The sequence below is a fragment of the Mytilus galloprovincialis genome, chromosome 1 (assembly GCF_965363235.1).
Source record: "Mytilus galloprovincialis chromosome 1, xbMytGall1.hap1.1, whole genome shotgun sequence".
Lineage (NCBI taxonomy): Eukaryota > Metazoa > Mollusca > Bivalvia > Mytilida > Mytilidae > Mytilus > Mytilus galloprovincialis.
In genome coordinates this window covers 95,264,450-95,289,553 of record NC_134838.1, presented here as the reverse complement: position 1 = coordinate 95,289,553, position 25,104 = coordinate 95,264,450, and the positions used below count along the sequence as shown (strand labels likewise).

The window sequence follows — 25,104 nt, the reverse complement described above, 5'->3', positions numbered from 1 at the left end:
GGGGCCCTTTATAGCTTGTTGTTCGGTGTGAGTCAAGGCTCCGACATTGACCTATAATGGTTTACTTTTATAAATTGTTATTTGGATGGATAGTTGTCTCATTGGCACTCATACCACATATTCCTATATATATATAGTTCTTGTACTGTTGAAGTAATCGTTTAATATGTAAATTATTTTGTTCTAGTAAATTCCGTTGATGCCTTTTATATAAATACAAATATTGCACTTTTTTTCCAGCAGAATTGACTTCCTTTCTTTCAACATTTCTGATATTTTAAAAGCTCTTAAAATCATAAACTGGTTATCAGGTTTTTCAATAAATTCTAGAAAGATATCATGTGAGCAATAAATACATTTTTCATTTCTGGGCTTTTTATAGCTGACCTATGCGGTAAGGGCTAGCTCATTGTTGAATGCCGTACATCGACCTATACTAGTAGCTGTCAGTTAATTTCTATGTCATTTATACTGTAGATAGGTTCTTTTATCAAACCGAGAATTTAAGATTGGACTTAAATTTTAACGGGATTATCACTACATGTAGTTGGGATTAAACCGTGTTTTTTATGCCCCACCTACGATAGTAGAGGGGCATTATGTTTTCTGGTCTGTCTTTCCGTCTGTTTGTCCGTTCGTTCGTCCATTCGTTTGTCCGTCTGTCCAGCTTCAGGTAAAAGTTTTTGGTCAAGGTAGTTTTTGATGAAGTTGAAGTCCAATCAACTTGAAACTTAGTATACATGTGCCCTATGATATGATCTTTCTAATTTAAATGCCAAATTATAGTTTTTACCCCAATTTTACGGTTCACTGAACATAGAAAATGATAGTGCAAATTTCAGGTAAAAGTTTTTGGTCAAGGTAGTTTTTGATGAAGTTGAAGTCCAATCAACTTGAAACTTAGTATACATGTGCCCTATGATATGATCTTTCTAATTTAAATGCCAAATTATAGTTTTTACCCCAATTTTACGGTTCACTGAACATAGAAAATGATAGTGCAAATTTCAGGTTAAAGTTTTTGGTCAAGGTAGTTTTTGATAAAGTAGAAGTCCAATCAACTTGAAACTTAGTATACATGTTCCCTTTGATAAGATCATTCTAATTTTAATGCCAAATTAGAGAATTTATTCCAATTTCACGGTCCACTAAACATAGAAAATGATAGTGCGAGTGGGGCATCCGTGTACTGTGGACACATTCTTGTTATGACTACAATAAAAAACGCGCAGAGAATGGGACATTCTCCCTAGACAAGGTGTCTGACTTAATATCTTCATGTATTTATGATATTGACATGAAGCCATTGAAGGATAATTCCAGTAAAATAATATGGACACATTTGGGGGATTGGGCACGTTTGGGTGTATTTTAAAAAATGGACACGTTTGGGCGTTTATACAACTGACAAGCTTTGGCGCTGATTTACAACTAGACATGTTTTGCAGTTCAGTGACGTCGATGTAGACACGTTTGGGCAAATCTGACACGTTTGGGGTGAAGGACACGTTTCTGAGTGTTACAAATATTTGGTAAATTAGATTTAACCCCAAAAAAGTATGGTCTGTTAAAACTCATGGATCACTGAATATGGAAGTATGATAGTGTGAGTTTGGTAGTGTTTGATGGACTCTATATAAATGATAAATAGCTGAGAGATTGATAGAGCAGATTGCTACCCAAGAATACATTATCAATTGAGATGAAGTCTTTTTGATAGGTAACAATCTGCTCTATCACCTACTCATTTATGTGATATTTAATTTATGATACTGAATGTTCTATTATTACCATGTATTAACTTTTGAATTCAAAGTATAAACTATGAGGTTGATAACAATCAATCATATTTAATAAACTGTGCACTTGATCAAGTATCTCTGTCAATGGTAATAGAGTATTTGCCATTGGGATAGAGTAAATGGTCTCCATCGTATTAACCATTCAAAATATGGAATACTGAGCAGTATGAATATACTTATTTTATTATGAAATTTTAATTTTTTGTAGCTTCTGTATTAACACTATTGGATACAGACATGACAGATGAAGGAAACAACAGTGAGCCTGATGATGGATTATGTACAATCCAGGAATCAGAAGAAAATGGTAAGTTTTAGACCTACAAGTAAGGCCTTTTCCATTAAAACTAGAACACACCCGTGATATCGCGGGTCCGTGACTGAATTAAAGTATATAACTATGCGCAAGCCTCATCTTAGTATTAGTACTGTTATCTGATAAAGTCATGCCGATTATAAGATACACAATTTTCTCTGCTTTCAAATCTTTCTGTTTGAACCTGTCGAACTGGAACTTATCAATTATTGGTAATATTAATTATTTGGAAAACAAAAGGTCCTGGAATGGAGTATTTTTTAATCAACAGCATTGTCCTATATTAGTTATAAATAAAGTTGAATTCTTTGATTCGCTGTTTTACGTCATGCCTGCTAACAAATTGAAACTTATTTTTAGTCCAGATTTTTAGTATTCATATTGTTATCTTAGAAAATCTTACGGATTAAAATACTACAATAGGTAACAATTTGACAATTTAGTAGTGTCAACCCTGTGATTATGACCCGTGTATATAGCATATTAATCCTGAATACACCGTTTGGTGGTGCGCCTGTCAGATGCGGAACGTACAGATAAGGTAATAGGTAACAGGTGATTATACTATTGGTATCGGTATCGGACTCGACCTGGAACTTCCTAATTATTGGTAATATTTATTACATGGAAAACAAAAGGGCCTGGAGTGGTGTAATTTTTAATCTACACTTTTGTACTATATTAGTTGTATATAAAGTTGAATTCTTTGATTCGTCGTTTTTACGTGATGACGGCTGACAAATTGGACCTCGTAATTTTAGTATTATAGATGTATGTGGGAGGTAGGAAGGGACTTTGAAAATATCCTTACAACCAAGAACTAATTTTTAGATAATTTTTCATAATGGTAATAGGCAAATACTGCACAAAGATCCATGACCCACATTCAAAAATTAAACTTCTTCCCACATACATTTTAATGGAATAGCTCTAACACAGAGGTAGAAGTTCTCATAGGATTAGGAGATAGCACCCTCTTTAATGAAGACAAGCCAAGAGATCAAGTTTAAATGTGATTAACATTCTGATCAGTAAAGGTTTAGAAAATAAATAAATAAACAACAGTTAGATTTGAAAACTTGTTTACAGCATGTTTTGATAAATTTGATTAACTATCAATAACAGATTATAAATATGCATATGAGTTTTAATCGACTTGAAATTTATAGATAGTTTATGATTGAATTAAGGTCTTTATTTTAAAGATAAATTTGTTTTGGTTGTAGATGAATTAAGTCAGTCTTTATCACAGTTAGAGATGGATGATAGTGGAACAAGCCAGGAAGACGGCTTGAGACAATACAGTCAGGATATTGAAGTAAGTTACAGAGATAGGCTTATAATATTTACTTGATTATACGGCTCAGGTAGGTACTGATGATATTGAAAGATCACATCAGACAACATGAGATTTCTTAAGTACATTACAGGGTAAGGCTGATATAAGAGGTTAAAACGTATTGATGTTTTGTTGAACAACCTCAGTGGTTAATAATTTGCTTGCCTTGAGTATTGGAGGTTGTGGGTTTGATCCCAGGCAGTGTCAAACCAAAAAAAACTTGACAATGCTTACTTGCCTTTCTGCTTAACTTATGGTTTTAAGGAGAAAGAGCAAATAGTGGTTTTCTTGAATACAGAATAAATTATCTTGTTAGTGTGACATGCCTTCTAGTGGACTCTATCATCATCATCATCATCTATTTTGCTAGAACAGCTTGTTGAATAAATAATTTTCTGAAGCTTTGCTCTTCCCTCACTGAAAAATAAAACCTGTATAAAATTACTTGCCTATGGTTAAAGAAAGCTATCCAGATATACAATTACTGTTACTTTCCTTGCTTTTATGAAGAGATAAATTCAGCAGATTGATTTTGTATTTACCTCTCTGTGGTTCTATTCACCTAGAAGTTTAAAAATCTGTATTTCATGAAAAACCTACTGGTTTGTAGGTGACAAATGATAGTCCTAAAATTCTGTCAAAAAAGGAATAGTCCTGCAATAAATGTTTGGGTCCTGTAGGTAGAAGTTGATCAACATTACCGTATAGAAAGACACACTATAAAATAAACATTAACAAAAATATAGACTAATAACACTGAATGAATAAATCTGACACAATATAACTACTATTTAAATAAAAATGGGGTAGACAAGTAAGTCTGAAACAAATTATTGAAGAAAATTATAATACTGTTGAGAAATTATTAATGGTAAATTGTTTCATTAATTTCTTGTAAACTATTCCAAACCTGTATTTGTTTAAAATATGTTAACTATTTCAGGCCCAGTATGCAGATGAAAGTAACGAAGATTACATGTCAGAGAGTGCTGGAGAAGATTTTGATCCAGAGGTAGATTTTGTGATCACCATGTATTCAGTTTTAATGCTATCACCTAATGAACTAGATTAGCAATACAGGCTCTTGGAGTCTCTAGTTTTAAATATCAAAATGTGACTTCTCTTGTGACTTTCCTTGTTTGTATGCTAATAAGAAGAAAAAAAATGATTAATTATACCCCCGCTTTAAAAAAGGGGGTTTAAAAAAGGGGGGGTATACTGTTTTACCTCTGTCTGTCCGTCCATCAGTCCGTCAGTCCGTCAGTCCGTCCATCAGTCCGTCCATCAGTCCATCCGTCAGTCAGTCCGTCCCATGAAACTTTCGTCACATTTTTCTCAGGAACTACACATCCACCCTTTCTGTAATTTGGTATCAACATTTATATATGTCAGCCATACCGTGTGATGCGTTTTCAGATTCATCACTTGACAACTTCCTGTTTACCGAACACTTGTCTGATTTTACACATGATAGCCAAGTTGAAAATTTTCGTCACATTTTTCTCAGGAACTGCAATACAAGGATTTCTGAAATTTGGTTTGCAGGATTTATATAAGTCAGCTATACCGTGTGATGCGTTTTCAGATTCATCACTCGACAACTTCCTGTTTACCGAACACTTGTATGATTTTACACATGATAACCAAGTTAAAAATTTTCGTCACATTTTTCTCAGGAACTACAATACAAGGATTTCTAAAATTTGGTTTCAGGATTTATATAAGTCAGCTATACCGTGTGATGCGTTTTCAGATTCATCACTCGACAACTTCCTGTTTACCGAACACTTGTATGATTTTACACATGATAACCAAGTTAAAAATTTTCGTCACATTTTTCTCAGGAACTACAATACAAGGATTTCTGAAATTTGGTTTCAGGATTTATATAAGTCAGCTATACCGTGTGATGCGTTTTCAGATTCATCACTCGACAACTTCCTGTTTACCGAACACTTGTATGATTTTACACATGATAACCAAGTTAAAAATTTTCGTCACATTTTTCTCAGGAACTACAATACAAGGATTTCTGAAATTTGGTTTCAGGATTTATATAAGTCAGCTATACCGTGTGATGCGTTTTCAGATTCATTAATTGACAACTTCCTGTTTACCGAACACTTGCATATTTTTACACTATTAATATTATCCACTTGCGGCGGGGGTATCATCAGTGAGCAGTAGCTCGCAGTTTCACTTGTTACATTTAAAATTTTAATTGCAATTGCTACATTGATATACAAATATATGTTGCTTTGGACTTGTCTATGGGAATTATTTATCCCCCCCAAAAAATGAGATTTTGTTTTATAATGTTTAAGAAAACTTGAAACTTTTTTTTATTTGCCATTGTCTCATTTCAGGTGAATGTTATAACTGGTGCTTCAAAGAATATCAAATGTCAAGAAGATGATGACTTCCTGTCTGCTTTTGACAAAATGATGGCTGACAATATTCAGGTAAATTTGAAAAACAGCAACATACAATCAACAAGATCGGTGGCAAAATACAAAAATATTATATAAAACAATCTTGTTTAAATATTTTATTGCGAGGAGTGACACAGATAAGAAAAGTTCATTGCGTTATACAACTCCCTTGTCTGCTAGAAATTGTATATTTAGTAATATCTAGTGATGGGAATATTAAGAACTATCTTATTACTACTAGTGGGTTAACTGGGTTTTCAATTTAAAATCCTACTATTTATCTAATCAGAAAATTAAAATACTAGATGTTTTTTGTCTATTCATTAGAGAATTTACAAAACATATGTATTATTCAAAGAAGTTATAAGATAAATGTTTAGTTAATGTTAAGAGACATTTATTAGATTGATGTTTTATTTATTTATATAATAGAATTGAAACTTATATTTATTCTTCACAAGGAGCTTGGACTTGTTGAAGACAATGTAACAAGCAACTGATGGAAATAAAGAAATTTTATAAAGAAAAAAAAAGAATTAAAAAAAAAGAGGAAAAAAAAGAATTCCTTAATTGATCATTGGTTTATTTTAGATATCTAATCACAGATTGTCAATAGATTGTGATATATTAATTTAATGTACAAGAGATAGTGCTTTGTATTGCCATTGTTTTCCAAAAAGCATTAATATTATGCATAACTGCAAATAATTAAATCTTCTTTGAAATTTTACTCCATTTATGATATAAAAAAAAATATATAGATGAGATACATTGTATGAAATAATGAACAGAAATAATGTATCAAATAAATTTTTAAATAATTTTAGGAATTTGAAGTCACTGTTTTCCTTTCATTACTTGATGTCCAATTATATAAGTTATCATTACAGCACAAACTAGCCATTTATAAACCAATGGTGATTTATGAATGCTAACACATTAAGTGGGAGGGGATTTCAGTTCAGTACATAATGTTTCAAACAGTTTTAAAGTTGAACATACTATTTGATAAAATTAATATGTTTCTGCTTCTTTTACTTTCAGGCTAGATCTCAGGAATCCTTAAAAGTACCACAGATGGACATTGCTGTTCCTACACAAGCCAAAAATAAAAATAAATATAATTGTAAGTCAGAAATCATTAAAAGTACCTCAGATGGACATGGCTGTTCCTACACAAGCCAAAAGTAAAAATAAATATAATTGTAAGTCAGAAAAAGTAAAATAACTATTTCATGGCATAGACTTGTGTGTTAGAAAACAGGATGTTTGTTTATCTTGCTAACTAAATGAACCCTGACATCAATATAAGCACATATTCTTTTCTTTTTTTTAGGAGAGCCAAAAAGCTATTGAAAAATGTAGAGACAGAATATAAACATTGTTAAATCAGTTTTATAAGCCAGTCTAACAATATATATCCTATTTCTATTTAAACTCTGATGACTATTCACAAACCTGTTGCAGTGCTTTAATTTTTTATTTGTCAATTTCTTGAAAAATGTTAGAACTAGATTAAATGAAATTTTATTGACAGATTTTAAACACAATTATTGGCCTTTAGCAGTGTAGGTTCCATTTGAAATGATTTCTATGTCTGGAGGTCAAGAAATGGGATCAAAATTGTTTTTTTTTCCTAGGGATTATTTTCTCTTACTCATCATGTTTTTGATGAGTGTAATGATTCATTCTCTTTATAACAGATGATGAACCAAAAGAGGAAAAAGCCTCCATTGAGTTTATGTTGATGACTCGTAGAGGAAACAAACAACAGGTTAGCTTTATTTGAGTCTGTGTATATAAGTGTAGTATCATGAAAGGTATTTATAAGAATTAAGATAACCAATCGAGGGAAGATAATTTTTAATATAAAATTTGCACACAAAATATTTTCGTTTTATTATGAAAAAGAATTCCTTGTGTAACTTTGATATTTTCATACCAGCTTTAACACCACTTATCCAGTTTTAAACAAAGTTTGAAGGAATGATATATATAAGGTTTTCTAAAGGTGATCTGTATTTGGTTCATACTGTATAAAAATATCGCTGGTACAGAATCTTTAATTCTGATTGGACTTTTTTTTAATTCATTTTCTCCACTGAAAATTCATGGTGTAATATTTCAACACTTGTGGTACCAAAACTTTTATTATACCTTAAAACTAAACAACATATATATTATATATGTTGTTTATTACAAATAATCAACATTTAATAATATTTTTGTTTTAAATGTTTCAGTTTACCAATATTAATGTACCAATCTCAGCAGAATTTGCAACAAAGTTCAAAGAAAGGACACAGGTAAAGTTTATCAAAATCCCTAAAAGAGTTATTTTGAATTAGGTTTGGAAGGATGTATGCACCTACATGTACATCACCTGGCAAAAAACATAAAAAAGTGATGAGAGATTTATAAAGATTAGATGTTTCATACAAATTGAATAGATTTTCTGTGTTTAACTTCATACATGCCTTGATATGCCAGGGATTGTTAGAAGAGAAAAATATCATGTGCAGTCTGTGCATAAGCTGCATGTTCTGGTAGGCATTTATTAGCATACCAATAAACACTATTTCTTCTGAGGAAACTTTATTTATTTGTCTTACCTTCAACAAGTTAAAAATCATGTTTTATTTCTGTTGATATCTTATGCAGGCTGAGAAGGCAGAAAAAGAAAAGATGAAGCAGGTTGTACTTGGTATCCATGAACGACAGGAAGAAGAGGATTATCAAGGTCATTTTCTAAAAAAATATCTTTATGCAACTAAATTATAGAAGTAACACACATGTTAACCGTCTGTATGTAATTACATCTATTTAATTTGACACGGTTTATTCCTACAAGGAATGATTGAACTTCAAAGATCAACAGTCAAAAGTCATTTCATAGTTAGGATAGGAAGGAAATGTTCTGTTTATAGCCCTGCTCCAAAGGAAGTTTGTAAATGAAACATTTCTGTTACAATTTTGTTAGCAACTACATTCATAACTTCATGATGTATGGCACCAAATTTCATCTTGTCATGCCATACCATGCAGCAAATATTTTATTAAAGTCGTTCAATATTCGATATCCTGTTTGTTAAGGATGCTTAAGGGTACAAAAAAATCTGCAAAAATTGAAACAAATTTTATTTATTAGACTATTAGTTATTTAGTTTACCTGGCGACGCGGAGCGGAGACAGGTAAACGGGTATTTGCGACAGTAAAATTACCGATGGACGTCCGCAAAGCTTCAAATACAATACAGTTATCTCTATTCTAATGCAAAACAATTTCATTATTAAATTTCAATCATGATTTCAGTGTAAAATCTTCATTAAAGAAAATTCCGCGAAAAGATGTTATCTTCTTTGGTCCCTTTACTGGGTGACGTCATAGGTATGCATCTGGCGTCAAACATAAACACCGGGCGTTTTCTGGCTTCTGTGCCGCTTCAGAATAAATTAAAATTTGATAAAAAGAAGATTTTTAGGTACAACATGTGAGTTTTTTGTCTTATTATTGTAGAAATTACATGTCAATATATTCAGCAATTCAAAATGTCGGCTTCCTTAGTTACAGACAAGGAGATAGAGAATTTTACGCTTACTGTCATCCAATCAGAACCATTGTTACAAAATAATTGCATTAGAATACTTTATGATACGGTACAAAAATCAACCAAAATAGTTGATTCTGTTTGGCCCCAGATGACTTTAAAATGTTTATATCATTGAAAAAGCTCCAAATTTTCTCCCTTTGGTGAAAAAAATGCAATTTTTTGGCATAAAAATTGAAATAACTTTTTAGCTCACCTGGCCCAAAGGGCCAAGTGAGCTTTTCCCATCACTTTGCGTCGGTCGTCGTCCTGCATCGTTAACTTTTACAAAAATCTTCTCCTCTGAAACTACTGGGCCAAATTAAACCAAACTTGGCCACAATCATCATTAGGGTATTTAGTTTAAAAAATGTGTGGCTTGACCCGGCCAACCAACCAAGATGGCCGCCATGGCTTAAAATAGAACATAGGGGTAAAATGCAGTTTTTGGCTTATAACTCAAAAATCAAAGCATTTAGAGCAAATCTGACACGGGGGTAAAATTGTTTATTAGGTCAAGATCTATCTGCCCTGAAATTTTCAGATGAATCAGACAACCAGTTGTTGCGTTGCTGCCCCTAAATTGGTAATTTTAAGGAAATTTTACTGCTTTTGGTTATTATCTTGAATATTATTATAGATAGAGATTAACTGTAAACAGAAATAATGTTCAGCAAAGTAAGATCTACAAATAAGTCAACAAGACCGAAATGGTCAATTGACCCCCTAAGGAGTTATTGTCCTTTATAGTCAATTTTTAACCATTTTTCGTAAATCTTAGTTATCGTTTACAAAATCTTCTCCTCTGAAACTACTGGGCCAAATTAATCCAAACTTGGCCACAATCATCTTTGGGTTATCTAGTTTAAAAAATGTGTCTGGTGACCCGACCATTCAACCAAGATGGCTGCCACGGCTAAAAATAGAACATAGGGGTGAAATGCAACTTTTGGCTTATAACTCAAAAACCAAAGCATTTAGAGCATATCGGCGGGGTTAAATTGTTAATCAGGTCAAGATCTATCTGCCCTGAAATTTTCAGATGGATTGGACAACCTGTTGTTCCGTTGCTGCCCCTGAATTGGTAATTTTAAGGAAATTTTGCCGTTTTTTATCTTAAATATTTTTATAGATAGAGATAAACTGTAAACAGCAATAATGTACAGCAAAGTAAGACCTAAAATTAAGTCAACTGACCAAAATGGTCAATTGACCCCCTAAGGAGTTATTGTCCTTTAAAGTCAATTTTTAACAATTTTTATAAAATTTGTAAATTTTTACTAACATTTTCCACTGAAACTACTGGGTCAAGTTCATCTTAGAGATAATTGTAAGCAGCAAGAATGTTCAGTAAAGTAAGATGTAAAAACACATCACCATCACCAAAACACAATTTTGTCATGAATCCACCTGCTTTCTTTGTTTAATATTCACATAGACCAAGGTGAGCGACACAGGCTCTTTAGAGCCTCTAGTTTCTTAAATTTTTGTAATCTTTTACAAAAATCATTTCCTCTGAAACTACTTGGCCAAATTAAACCAAACTTTGCCAAAATCATCATTAGGGTATCTAGATTAAAAATGTGTCTAGTGACCCGACTTGCCAACCAAGATGGCCGCCATGGCTAAAAATAGAACATAGTGGTAAAATTTAGATTTTGGCTTATAACTTTGAAACCCCAGCATTTAGAGCATATCTGTTATGGGTTAAATTGTTTATCAAGTCAAGATCTAACTGCCCTGAAATTTTTAGATGAATCGAACAACTGGCTGTTGGGTTGCTGCCCCTGAATTGGTAATTTTAAGGAAATTTTGCTGTTTTTGGTTATTTTCTCCAGTATTATTATAGAAAAAGATAAACTGTAAAGAGCAATAATGTTCAGGAAAGTAAGACCTACAAATAAGTCATGATGAGTAAAATGGTCAATTGACCCCTTAAGGAGTAATTGCCCTTTATAGTCAATTTTAACAATTTTCATTAATTTTTTAATTTTTAAAATTTTTACAAAATGTTTTTCTCTAACTACTGGGCAAAGTGTATTATAGATAGATATACTGTTAACAGCAAGAGTGTTCAGTAAAGTAATATGGCGTCACAGGGGTGGGTCAATATCTACAAACACATCACCATCACCAAAACAATTTTGTCATTTAACCATCTGTGTCCTTTGTTTAATATGCACATAGACCAAGGTGAGCGACACAGGCTCTTTAGAGCCTCTAGTTTTATTTCTATTTTACCTTTTTTTCTCCTATTAGTTCAACAGAAAAAAAGTTCCTTAAAAATGCATGCTTCTTTCAAAGGCAGATTGTTAGCTTAATTGAACAGTGACCCCATATTTTTATTTCATTTTTAGCTCACCTGGCCCGAAGGGTCAAGTGAGCTTTTCCCATCACTTTGCGTCCGGCGTCGTCGTCGTCCGTCATCATCCGTCATCGTTAACTTTTACAACAATCTACTCCTCTGAAACTACTGGGCCAAATTAAACCAAACTTGGCCATAATCATCATTGGGATATCTTGTTTAAAAAATGTGTCCGGTGACCCGGCCAACCAACCAAGATGGCCGCCATGGCTAAAAATAGAACATAGGGGTAAAATGCAGTTTTTGGCTTATAACTCAAAAACCAAAGCATTTAGAGCAAATCTGATGAGTGGTAAAATTGTTCATCAGGTCAAGATTTGTCTGCCCTGAAATTTTCAGATGAATCGGACATTCCGTTGTTGGGTTACTGCCCCTGAAATGGTAATTTTAAGGAAATTTTGCTGTTTTTGGTTATTATCTTGAATTTTATTATAGATAGAGATAAACTGTAAACAGCAATAATGTTCAGCAAAGTAAGATCTACAAATAAGTCAACATGACCAAAATGGTCAGTTGAACACTTTAGGAGTTATTGCCCTTTATAGTCAATTTTTAACCATTTTACGAAAATCTTAGTAATCTTTTAGAAAAATCTTCTCCTCTGAAACTACTGGGCCAAATTTAACCAAACTTAGCCATAATCATCATTGGGGTATCTAGTTAAAAAAATGTGTCTGGTAACCCGGCCAAAAAACCAAGATGGCCGCCATGGCTAAAAATAGAACATGGGGATAAAATGCAGTTTTTGGCTTATAACGCAAAAACCAAAGCATTAAGAGCAAATCTGACAAGAAGTAAAATTGTTGATCAGGTCACGATCTATCTGCCCTGGAATTTTCAGATGAATCGGATAATCGGTTGTTAGGTTACTGCCCCTTAATTGGTAATTTTGAGGAAATTTTGCTGTTTTTTTGTTATCTTGAATATTATTATAGATAGAGATAAACTGTAAACAGCAGTAATGTACAGCAAAGTAAGAACTAAAAATAACTCACTTATGACCAAAATAGTCAATTGACCCCCTAAGGAGTTATTGCCCTTTATAGTCAATTTTTAACAATTTTCTTAAAATTTGAAGATTTTCAATAACATTTTCCACAGAAAGTACCGTTATAGATAGAGATAATTGTAAGCAGCAATAATGTTTAGTAAAGTAAGATCTACAAACACATTACCATTACCAAAACACAATTTTGTCATGAATCCATCTGTGTCCATTGTTTAATATTCACATAGATCAAGGTGAGCAACACAGGCTCTTTAGAGCCTCTAGTTCCATTAAGTATAGGATAAAGTTTATTAATAGAAAAAAATAGCGAAATCCTATATTTAAAAAAAAGGTATCATGCACATATATCTGAAATTTTCTTCATACTATTCATTTTACTACATATTTTTCTTCCAATTTTTGCACCATTTAATGAGCATCCTCACACTTGCTCTTGTGAGATCTAATTTATGTGATTACAAAATTTGCAAAGGAAAAGTGCTACCAAAATTATGATTTTTTTATTATTGCGCACCTGATATTGTTACATTTTTGAATTTTGCAATAATTTTACAGTAATAGAATAACTATAATATTAGCTGACAGTTTTTTTAATTGATATTTGTATTTCACAGAGATGATTGCTTCAATGAATAGACAGTTACCTACTGTGAATGCCAATAGAGAGAGGAGAGTAAGGTACCAACACCCTAAGGGAGCCCCTGATGCTGACCTGATCTTTGGATCAAAGTAAGTATTCTATACAACATCCTAAGGGAGCCCCTGATGCTGACCTGATCTTTGGATCAAAGTAAGTATTCTATACAACACCCCGAGGGAGTCCCTGATGCTGACCTGATCTTTTTATCAAAGTAAGTATTCTATACAACACCCCAAGGGAGCCCCTGATGCTGACCTGATCTTTGGATCAAAGTAAGTATTCTATACAACACCCTGAGGGAGCCCCTGATGCTGACCTGATCTTTGGATCAAAGTAAGTATTCTATACAACACCCTAAGGGAGCCCCTGATGCTGACCTGATCTTTGGATCAAACTAAAAATTCTATACAACACCCTAAGGGAGCCTCTGATGCTGACCTGATCTTTGGATCAAAGTAAGTATCCTATACAAAAAACCCTAAGTACTGCCTTGATTTTGTTATGAAATTAATATAAGTCTGTTTTTAATACTAACACTTTAATATAATCAACAGTTATTTACAGTTGTTCAAATCTCATAAATGGATTAAGAAGACACATCAAAGTAACAAACAAAAACTGAAGAAATTGCATAAACTCTGAAAGCAGTGTGACTGGGTGCATTGACAGCGTCTCCTGCGATGCATGTATTACCGGCCATGCCAATCCACACTTATTAATATTTCACAATCTGGAATAGGATGAAATTGGTAAAATAACAGATTTGACAAATATTCTGGTACTATAGATCTAAGATTAACATGTCGCTATAGAATTAAAACACAGATAAATTAATCAATTCCTGATAGTGACATAAAACTTATGCGGTCCCCATTTCAATCTTTTATCTTCATAACTCTGTTGGAGCAATTTTTGTGTGAAGTTTTCATCATTTGCTGACCTAATGTGTTGATTAAACTAAGTATTATATACCATTCTAATGCAACAACGTTTGTAACGTTCATTTTGATTGGATAATGTCACTTTCTTACATGGCATCAATTGACAATTGATGCTATGGGAAGTATGCGCAAGTGCAGACGGCATATGACAAATTTTAAATACATGTTTTAACGTTGTTTTCTGTCAGTTTCATTAGAATGGAGATAACAATATTGTATTTTAAGCTCTGACGACATCAATTGGGGATTTGATGGTCGCAAATACCCGTTTACTGTCTCCGCTAATGCGTCGCCAGTAAACTTAATTTGCGACCATCAAATCCCCAATTGATGCCGTCGGAGCTTAAAATACAATACAGTTATCTCATAAATACCCGAAGCCCTGTACTAACTTTATGTTTGGGATGAAGTGAGTATTACATGCAAATCCTTTATAAGAATAATGTTCAATGATTCACATTAAGGTTTTGATATGTCAGTTAACTCATTACTTTTTATGTTAATTCTGTTCTATTAAAACATATATGGTACCCAGGGAAGGCACTTTGAAAACAGAGTGAAACCCATAGCAACAATTTTAGAGTCCTGAATACTTTTTAAACTTGCACACCACAATATTTCACACCCACACATAGTGGCAAATTCAAGTTGCCTTCCCTGGGTACCTTGTATGTTTTAATGGAAAAGTCCTAAGATCTATATTGTCTTGTGTATGATTTAAATGTTTTTAATGTTGTATATGTATATATATATGTAGGTAGGTTTTGATCTCCGAGACATTCCAGATATTCATTCATGAGTAGTAATTTTAGGGAAACATTTTTGTATTTCCGCTGTTGTTAAATTTATGTACTTTTTGAGTGACCCTACATGACTGATAACTGTTAGGCCACCTAAACCTTGAGGCTTAAGTGGGGGGGGGGGGGGGGGGGGGGGGGGCAGCTGAAATATTGCTATCAGTTTTTGTTTGTTGTCTCTTTGATTTTAAGCCTTTGGAATATCTGGGGAAAAAAATCAACCAATATAGTGGCTATTACTTAAAATAAAACATATCCTTGGCTATAAGGTACTGATTAGCTTTAAATATGGTTCTATTTAGCCAATTTTGTTTTCATCACATTCCTTGCACTTACAAAATTTCATGAAAACAAAGTTTACCTCCCCCTTTTCAGTCTTCTTTGTAGATATTAATCTTTTATTTTTTTTATGATTATATAACCATTTGTTACAAATAAGATATTGGTTTCATGATTGATAACCTACTTTTGTTATAGTTATTGGACAGTTGCATGAAAACTGTTTGATTAGAAGTTACATCAGTTTTGATGTTGTTTATACTATTGTTACCTCATTACCATGATTACAGTGTAGTCGAGCCAAAACATTATATAAAAAAATATATTTTCTGAACAAATTTCAACCATCTGCTCAAATTATTGTACCCTATAATTGTAAATTGAGAGAGTTACATATTATGTATGAATTTTGTTATATTTGGTTGACCTTATTTTGACCCAAGTACTGCCAGTTGCATGAATTTTACATATTTCTGTTCTAGCTTTGCTCTCTCTGCAGGCAATTAGCTAGTATTTATTAATTAGGTGTATGTATTTGACCATGGACTTTTGTGAAGTTGCTTCAAATAACAATGGGAATGGCTTTCTAAATATGATCTAGTAATTTTTATTTAAGGAAGTTTTTAAATTTGCTAAACGGGTAAGGGTTATATAGGATTTTAACTGCCTTAAATTTAAAAAAAAAATAATATAAGTTAGAGATTTGAACATTTGACTTAAATAAATGTTTTTGTTTAAAATTACTGATAATCTGTCAAAACATGTTTTTATTTTCTATTTTAGATAATTTAGTGCCATAAAGGGTGCCATAAAGGCCCAGTTTGATGTTTCTTGGAACTGATCAATATCATATTGAATGTTTTCTTTCAGAAAACGCTGAGTAAAGCCCTTTGACAAGACTCTCCGTGAAACTCGGTGTCAAAGGACACACAAAACAGAAAACCAACCAATCAGCAGTGATGAAAAAGAGGGATCAGTGACAAATAACCAGAAGAATAAAAAACAAATCAAAGCAGGACAAGGATACAGTCATGATTGAATTTGATGATTTGAAATTATTACCTAAGCTTGGGACTTATATGGGTGCTATTGTTGCAATGAAATATTTTGTTATGTTTTTGAATAGACATTTTAAATGTTATGTTTATAGACTCTTACTTCTCAGATCTTATGTAGCAAACTAGACATAATTTCAGTTTTATCTTTGCCTCAGTTTTAAAGTTTTACTAACTCATGAATTATTTTGGTTAAAATAATTATTACAAATTAGATAACAAATTTATTTGTCCTCAATTTGAGCTACAGAGTTAAACAATTTATCTTAGTTTTACAGACCTTGTTATCTAACTTAGTTGTATTCTAGTCTCTGAGCAAAAATAAAAAGATTGTTCTTGAAATCTTATGGCTTCATAATAGTATAATTTACAACTAATGTGGAAAATCATTGTACATGTTTGATTTCTAGTTGGTAAAAGTTGAATATTTCGTGCATATAAATAAATACGAAAATGGGAAAAAAATGAAACAAAAATAGAATTTGTGAATAGCAGATATTGTCAATTTCTCTGTGTTCTTGAAATGAATAAAGTTAATGACTCAAAGCCTCAAAGTTTGTTCATTTATCTCTGTTGTATTTTTACCTAAGCCTAGTACTGAAGAAGTCTCTGACCTTCCAGCTTGGGAAAATATTGTAAAATTTAAGTTTTTACCCTGAATCTCACTTCTTATGCTCTCTTAAGTAGGTTGTAGCAGCTACTTACTTGATGTAGCTATCTATACTCTAAGTGGAAACTATATAAACTATTGCAAATCATTTTGACATTAGTCTGTTTATTAATAACGTTTTACATGCATTTCAAATTGCTTTAACTCTTACAATGTTGTGCCCGCCATATGATGGGCATAACCAAACCACTGTTATTTGGCTCTAATGGTGTTCCATACTTTTAGAAGTCAGCTTTATGATACTTATTTCGAAAGTTATGCATGTTTCGTCAACCTGAGGCTATCTATTGTCATGTTTCTCCTGTATAAATTTTGAGCACAAATGCTGACTTGGAATATTGAAATCGGATGAAACTCGGTTTTCTGGAGGGGTGTGCTTCCCTTCTGTCTCTTACACAGGAAGTTCAGAGGCTAAAACTTGCAAAAATAGTGCTAACCCGCAGGCATATAACTACCTATCGTTATTATTATTGAAATACGCATAAGAAACGACTACTTCCTGTTTCGGGTCCATTTGAAGTCAAAAATAGATAAAACTTTGAAATTTCGTATTTTGTGTTCAAATGACCTTCTTTAGACTGCTGAACCAAGATCAGATTCACTCCCACCTACACTGCTGGGGTAAATGTGTTAACTGGGGTCTTCTCTACATGCAGGATACAGCTGGATACGTATACCTTAGTCTTAAGGTCAAAATAAAGGATGGAAAATCTTCACTGTGTATCATCGCCACCGGAAATTGGGTACTAACGAAGCGGAGAGAAATAGAAAAAAAAGTAAACAAGTTAAGAATTCATCCAATTTAAAGCATTTCCACTCATTTGATGAGGGTGCCGCTTAAGAAATGATTTTCTGATATATAATTCTTTAAATTATTAGGCCGATAAGAACAAAATTAATTCAAGATTTTGTGTAATACCCCAAAACTTGCCACTTAGTACCGGAAAATTTCGAGGTCGATCGTCCTCTGTCGCTCCATTCTCAAGATATTGAACTGTTTTTCATTATTTTTCTAGACACATTTTTAGATTATTATAGTGTGGCATTATATTTACTGAAATTTGTTGTCAAAAACATGTTTTTTAAAGAATATGGACAAAAACATTGTTTGTTTGTTGTACGGCGAATTGCAGGACGTTGTACGGCGAATTGCAAAATAACAACTTTTGTGTGTACGGCGTCTTGCAATATATCATATTTTTAAGAGGAAATTAATCACTGTTTAGATAAAATCAAGTGACGATATTTTGTTGATATCAAAGCTTTACAGGCTTATAAATATACAAAATGTCCAACTTATCAAATATTATTAAATACATGCCGTTAATTCAGTTCAGAAGGCCTCTGTTGCGTTCCGCTTTTCGATTTTGTACAAAAAGGTTTTTTCAACCATATTATCCTAAATACATTTATATATCGTTATACTACTAGCGACTGTTGTCTTTTTGTTTTAGTGTAAATTCAATAAAATAAACCGTCCATTCATCGTTTGTTGGTGCTAGCTTTAAAAAACAGTGGAGATGTGGTATGATAGCAAATAAGATAACTATCCATCAGGATAAAATAAAGTATATGCTATCGTACGGCCTTCAACAACGAAAACTCCTACGAAAACTCGTACCTTATATAGCTGCGACTACTATAACAGTTATAGTAGTCTCAGCTTGTAGTCTCAGCTTGTAGTCGGCTATAAAAAGCACTGACAGAAAAATGTGGAAGGACTCAACAAGAAAACTAACGGCCTTACTTATATACAGTGTAACACTGAAACAATTTATGAAAACAACAAATAAGATAGAGATGAAGCAACGAAAATCACCGAACCACAGGATCGAAAATTCGGACAGACAACATTAAGAAAATACTTTGTTTTCATCGAAAGTAAGGAGAAAAAAATCGTGAATTGCATTTCGAATTAATTTTCTTGTCTGTTTCTTTTTGAAAATATATAATTTGTATACATCTTAAATGCTGTGAAGCAAATGGTATTTCTATCTAATGCATTTTATCTAATGCATAATTAGATGGGGGGGGGGGGGGGGGTCCGTTAACATGTTAACAACACCTCGATTTTGGCAACAACAAATTTTAAATGCTGATAAGAGTTAACAGCAACTTTAATTTACTTTTTCCAAACGAACTCAAAAGCAATGAAAAGGGGAAGTGCATATATTTTCAATGTATACAAAAGTTTGAAAACCACTGTACAAAGTCGCAGAAATGCCAAGCTCCATAAGGAATCTTATATAAAGCTGACTAATTTTCAGAAGACACACGCAAGTACCATATTTTTTTATTGACACATGGACAGACAATTGAACGGATGGAAAAACAGACGGAGTGATTGACTCCAAGAAAAAGGACTATGTCATGAATAATCGAAAATGCTTCAAAAAGCAAAAGGGAGGCTTCTTCTGGTTATGTATATTGTTGAGTAAATGTTTTATGTCAATCAGTCGTAGCAACTTGGGTTATCGTCATGACGTAGGAAAGTAAAACACACAGAATGAGTGAATACTATAGGGCGGGGCTCTTATAAATTATGGTTACATCTCAGTCAGGGTTTTTCATACGACTCATTGCTTACATGATTTTATTAAAAGGAATTACATCTCCAAGTCCTAATTAAGAACTGAGAGCTGAAATAAAAAGATCCATCTTTACATTTCTGAAGTCTTAGACTAGCAATTTGACATCAATTTGAGAACCAAGTCCTCATTTTTCGGCCTCTTCTACCAGGCCACACTGTTCAGTTATTTTACGAATTGCAAATTGAAAAGGTACTTTATTTTTCACAATTCCGTCCAGGTACTCTGGGTCAATATAACTTATCAAACATTTCATATACATCTCAATTATTTTCATCATAGGACTGACCAGTGTTTCAGCTGGATAAGAAGTGGCCTTTCCTTTTAACGTTTTGGATACATTACAAATAGAAGCCAGCTATAACTACATTGGTTAGACGTATAAAGAGGGGCATGAGATATCCCTAAACATGTTTAACACTGCCGCATTTGTTGCACCTGCATGTCCGTAACCTTTGCTACATTTGTATATAGTCTTGTATTTATTTCATTTTTTAAATTTTGGTTCATTTATATGTTTCAAGAACAAACATTGAACTTCTACCCCCTTTTTGTAGTTAAATGATTGCTCACTTAGGAGACAGCTTCAGGTATATCAATACACAAGTACAAGTTTAGTTTCGCATTATAGCCATGGTGAATTTTCTAAATATGAAAGTTTTTGTACAATTGAATTGATTTTGGATATTTGGATAATAGTATATCCTTCCTAGTGGGTTTATATGAACATTTAGATTGTTTTTAGCATGTTTTATAAGCCATTTTTCAGTTTGAACGTCCATACGTTCCTACCCGTACCGCCATAGATTTAGAAATTTTGTAATGTTTTTCAACAAAGATTTGACGCTCGATCTTTTCAATTCAATTTTATGGAAAAAACAGCAGAAATGCATATGATGTTTTTTTTACCTTTTGATAGATATATGTCTATGGTTTCAGGAAAGGTATCACTCTTATTGATTGAAATTTTCCTTCGGACCAAATTTTTGAGATCTTTGTGACATGTTCAACCCCCTATTTTGCAATATTTGGTATCAAATAAATGCTGGTTGTTGCCATGGTTACACAAAAAAAAAGATTATATTTCACCATTATTACTATTGGAAATCAAATTTATGGACGATTCTCTTTCCATAAATATACACATGCATAACTCAAATAGTAAGCCTTATTTATTAGGAAGGAAGGGAAAGAGGGTGTTTAAAAATTATGAGTGTTAATTCTAAGTTTTTTGTCCTATCTGTGAATTAACACCACACCCTAGTGCATAATTTTCTCGTTGCGTTGGGTTGTTTCTTCTATATATTTGGTCGGGCTTCTGTTTATCTGACATTTTCCTCATTTCCATTCTCAATTTTATCAAGGATTTACTATACTCAAATATTTTTTAAAGATATGTACAGTTACATATATGCTGTTTGTCACTCCTTTGTGAAAGCAACAGAGATGGACAGCAAATTTTAATGTGATTCTTGTAAATAACAGTTAACAAATAAACAGTTAACAACATTGCAAATTTTAACAAAACAGATTACAAACAGTGGGTTAAAAACAGTTAACAGTTTTTAAAATTTATCAGTGAAATAACAATTTAAAACAAATTAAAACCTTGAAAAGGACAAAAACAGTTGAACATAAAAGGGTACCCCACCCCCCTTAAATATTTGAACTTAATACTTCATTTTCTTTGAAAGGACGGTAAATAACTATTCTATAATTAGCAAGTTGCCATACAGTTGAAAACAAGTTGCCATACAGTAAATTTGTCAACACGAGCAAGTTGCCGTACACTAGACTTTATTTCTTATGGTCTATATTCTTTAAAATACATCTTTTTGACAACAAATTTCAGTAAATATGATGCCACACTATAATAATCTAAAAACGTGTTTGGAAAAATAATGAAAAACAGTTCAATATCTTCAGAATGGGGCGACAGAGGACGATCGACCTCGACATTTTCCGGTACTAAGTGGCAAGTTTTGGAGTATTACACAAAATCTTGAATTAATTTTGTACTTATCGGCTTAATAATTTAAAGAATTATATATCAGAAAATCAATTCTTAAGCGGCATCCTCATCAAATGAGTAGAAATGCTTTAAATTGGATGAATTCTTAACTTGTTTACTTTTTTTTCTATTTCTCTCCGCTTCGTTAGTACCCAATTTCCGGTGGCGATGATACACAGTGATCTTCAAAATTGATGTTTTTTTGTACCTGATGACCAACTTTGTGCATATTTGATTTCATGGTTTACCAAAGTTTTCCAACAAGCGTTTAGAAAACATGTTCTTGGGTAGACATTACAATTCATGGTTTCCCTTTATCCACAAAAACGTAGAAAATTTGTATGCAACAAATAATTATGAATCCACAGTAACCTCATTCTAAATTAGAAATAATAACTGACAATATTTTCAGGGCATCTGACATAACATTTTCTATGAGTGATAAAATGTAGATCTATCAAATAATTAATGGCTTGTACCAGAGCTAAAAAATCTTAGTTTACTAAAAGGTGTACATGACAAAGGCCAATATATTTGCCTTTTGGTTGTCATGTGGAAGAAGGGTGTTGTTTCATAAATAACTACACCATATCATTTCGTTCAATTACATGAAGCTTATTTGAACATTTTTCAATACATTTTAATTGTTTTCATAACATTTAGATTGAGATTAAACACAGAAAACAAATAAAATAAAAAATGATTTTTATCTGTATACAAATTGCAAACTTGCATCAGGATAAAATTGAGAATGGAAATGGGGAATGTGCCAAAGAGACCACCCGACCATAGAGCAAACAACAGCAGTATACTTCAAAACACTGGTAGTACCTTATGAATCTAAAATACACAAATGTTAACTGTTTAACCAAGAAAATGACTGGAAATTGAAATCACTTGACAATCATAAAGTCCAAAGTAATATGACAATAATACAACAATATATACACACAAAAACAGAGCTGCAAAGTTTTAAATATAATGTACATTATGGACATCATTATCCCTCTCAGTTCATGCAATATTCTAGAGCTTGCATTTCCTACCATGTTTGCCTTGTATTAAAGTTTGTGAACATCACAAAAGAGGGACGAAAGATACCAAAGGGACAGTCAAACTCATAAATCTAAAACAAACTGACAACGCCATGGCTAAAAATGAAAAAGACAAACAGAAAAACAATAGTACACACGACACAACATAGAAAACTAAAGAATAAACAACACGAACCCCACCAAAAACTAGGGTGATCTCAGGTGCTCCGGAAGGGTAAGCAGATCCTGCTCCACATGTGGCACCCGTCGTGTTGCTTATGTGATTACAAATCCGGAAAATAGTCTAATTCGGTAGGTCATATTCATGAAAGGGAAGGGGATTGTAGTTACGATGTAAGGAACATATCCGATATCATTTGTGAAACGGTTATTCCATAACGGTCAACCAACTCGTGATGGCGTCCGTAAAATTTACGAAGGGATGATTTCAACTTCACCATTTGGAACTCTTGGTTTAATAGCTTCCTTGTGAGCCTTCTAGCACGTCATACACAACTGGTTTCAATTCTTCTAGCACGTCATACACAACCTACCGTTCTCCTGGCGGTATTGTTTTTGTATGCCTTGATGATTTGGGTGTAATTTCCAAAGATATGACAATGTTGTCATTGATACCAGCGATGGCTCCAGCAGCTGCAGACGCTCTTTCTATTGCCTTCTGTGTCTTAAGTGTAAAACTATTGTCATATCTCCATGATTTTGTTGACCATTATGAAAAAGGTGATCCCAGTTCACGCAATACTTTTGGAATGGTTTTGATCACTTTAAACTTTTCTATGAAGTGATTTATAGAACTTTTTTTTTGCAATGAAGTTTACAAATATCTTGGACTGATCGCTCTCTTGGAATGTTTTACCTTTTTTGTTGTGGAAATTTAAGACTGGTATTTAGTTTTGTCAATTTGCTTGCTATTTATGAAATTTTTATTAGATTACTGATACTATGCCCATATGATTGACAACTGCCATGATCAACAAACAACTGACAATTAAGGAGGTGCATTACTTGGAATCCCATCCTCTTAAATGCCCATCGAATTGACCAAATTACATAATTTGTCTTTTATAATCAAACAGACACTTTATTGTACAACTCCATCAACAATTTATGACCTCAATATAAACGTTCATAGAGAATACAGTGTAGAACTGGACCCAAAGTGATAAGTATCTAATGATCTAATATTTTCTGTCTCTTAAGGAATATAAATGAGAGGGAAACCACAATATTTTACAATACATAATTCTATATTTGACCAACCTAAAGTGTTACGCCTGAAAGTGAGTTTCCTCGAACACTTTCACTCTTGCAAGCTCATTCGTTCAAGGAACAAATATACAGAAAAAAAGAGGGACAAAAGATACCACAGGGACAGTCAAACTCATAAATCGAAAATAAACTGACAACGCCATGTCTAAAAATAAAACTGATGCATAATAGTACAAACGACACAACATAGAACACTAAAGACTAAGCAACACGAACCCCACCAAAAACTGGGGGTGATCTCAGGTGCTCCGGAAAGGTAAGCATTCCTGCTCCACATGTGGCACTCGTTGTTTTGCTCATGTTATTACAAACCCGATAAATTGTCTAATTCGGTAGGTAGAAACTGAGTGATTATATACACCAAAAAGTGTATAAAACAAAAAACTAATGAGATTCAAATAATTTATATTTCCAGTTTAGTACTCAGATACGCTATCAACCTTGTAGGATGAATAAACCACAACACTTTAATTATAAGCTAAGGTTTTTTTTAAGGATATGTAAATAAATTATTATTTGTTGCGCCCATTGAATATACCTTCATCAGGAAGTCTCAACCCCACAAAAATGAAAACGAATCAGCTAAACATCTACCTTTGTAGACTGGTGGATAGTTCTGTCATTGGCAATTTTTGTTTTTATTCAAACAAATTCTGCTTTGCCTTAAAGAGTTTGAACTTTAATTTCTTAATAATTTCTTAACACGTTTACACCATTTTCTACATTAGAAAATGCCTGTACCAAGACAATACTATGACAGTTGTTATCCATTCGTTTGATATGTTTTAAGTTTTAGTTTTGCCATTTGAATAGGGACTTTCCGTTTTGAATTTTCCTCGGAGTTCGGTATTTTGTTATTTTACAATTTACTATCTCGGAACTATGATACAAAATCTAGCTTAGAAACCAAAAACGAACAACAATACTGAAAATACATTGATAAAAGGGG

At 32.8% G+C, this 25,104-nt stretch overlaps 1 protein-coding gene across 4 annotated transcripts in view; it reads left to right on the top strand.

The window, feature by feature from the left end:
- Nucleotides 1–17,116, top strand: part of LOC143045686 (regulator of nonsense transcripts 2-like) — a 66,062-nt gene extending 48,946 nt beyond the window's left edge. For 3 of the 4 annotated variants that reach the window (XM_076218382.1, XM_076218376.1, XM_076218402.1), the window contains 10 exons: nucleotides 2,011–2,109; nucleotides 3,345–3,436; nucleotides 4,401–4,469; nucleotides 5,824–5,919; nucleotides 6,934–7,015; nucleotides 7,593–7,663; nucleotides 8,133–8,195; nucleotides 8,551–8,629; nucleotides 13,465–13,579; nucleotides 16,378–17,116. In XM_076218382.1, coding sequence (XP_076074497.1) covers nucleotides 2,011–2,109; nucleotides 3,345–3,436; nucleotides 4,401–4,469; nucleotides 5,824–5,919; nucleotides 6,934–7,015; nucleotides 7,593–7,663; nucleotides 8,133–8,195; nucleotides 8,551–8,629; nucleotides 13,465–13,579; nucleotides 16,378–16,387 — 776 coding nt within the window. In that variant the 3' untranslated portion in view covers nucleotides 16,388–17,116. Of the gene's footprint in view, nucleotides 1–2,010; nucleotides 2,110–3,344; nucleotides 3,437–4,400; nucleotides 4,470–5,823; nucleotides 5,920–6,933; nucleotides 7,016–7,592; nucleotides 7,664–8,132; nucleotides 8,196–8,550; nucleotides 8,630–13,464; nucleotides 13,580–16,290 lie in introns of all 4 variants that reach the window. The other variant, XM_076218392.1, reaches the window with a different exon arrangement.
- Nucleotides 17,117–25,104: the final 7,988 nt, after the last annotated feature.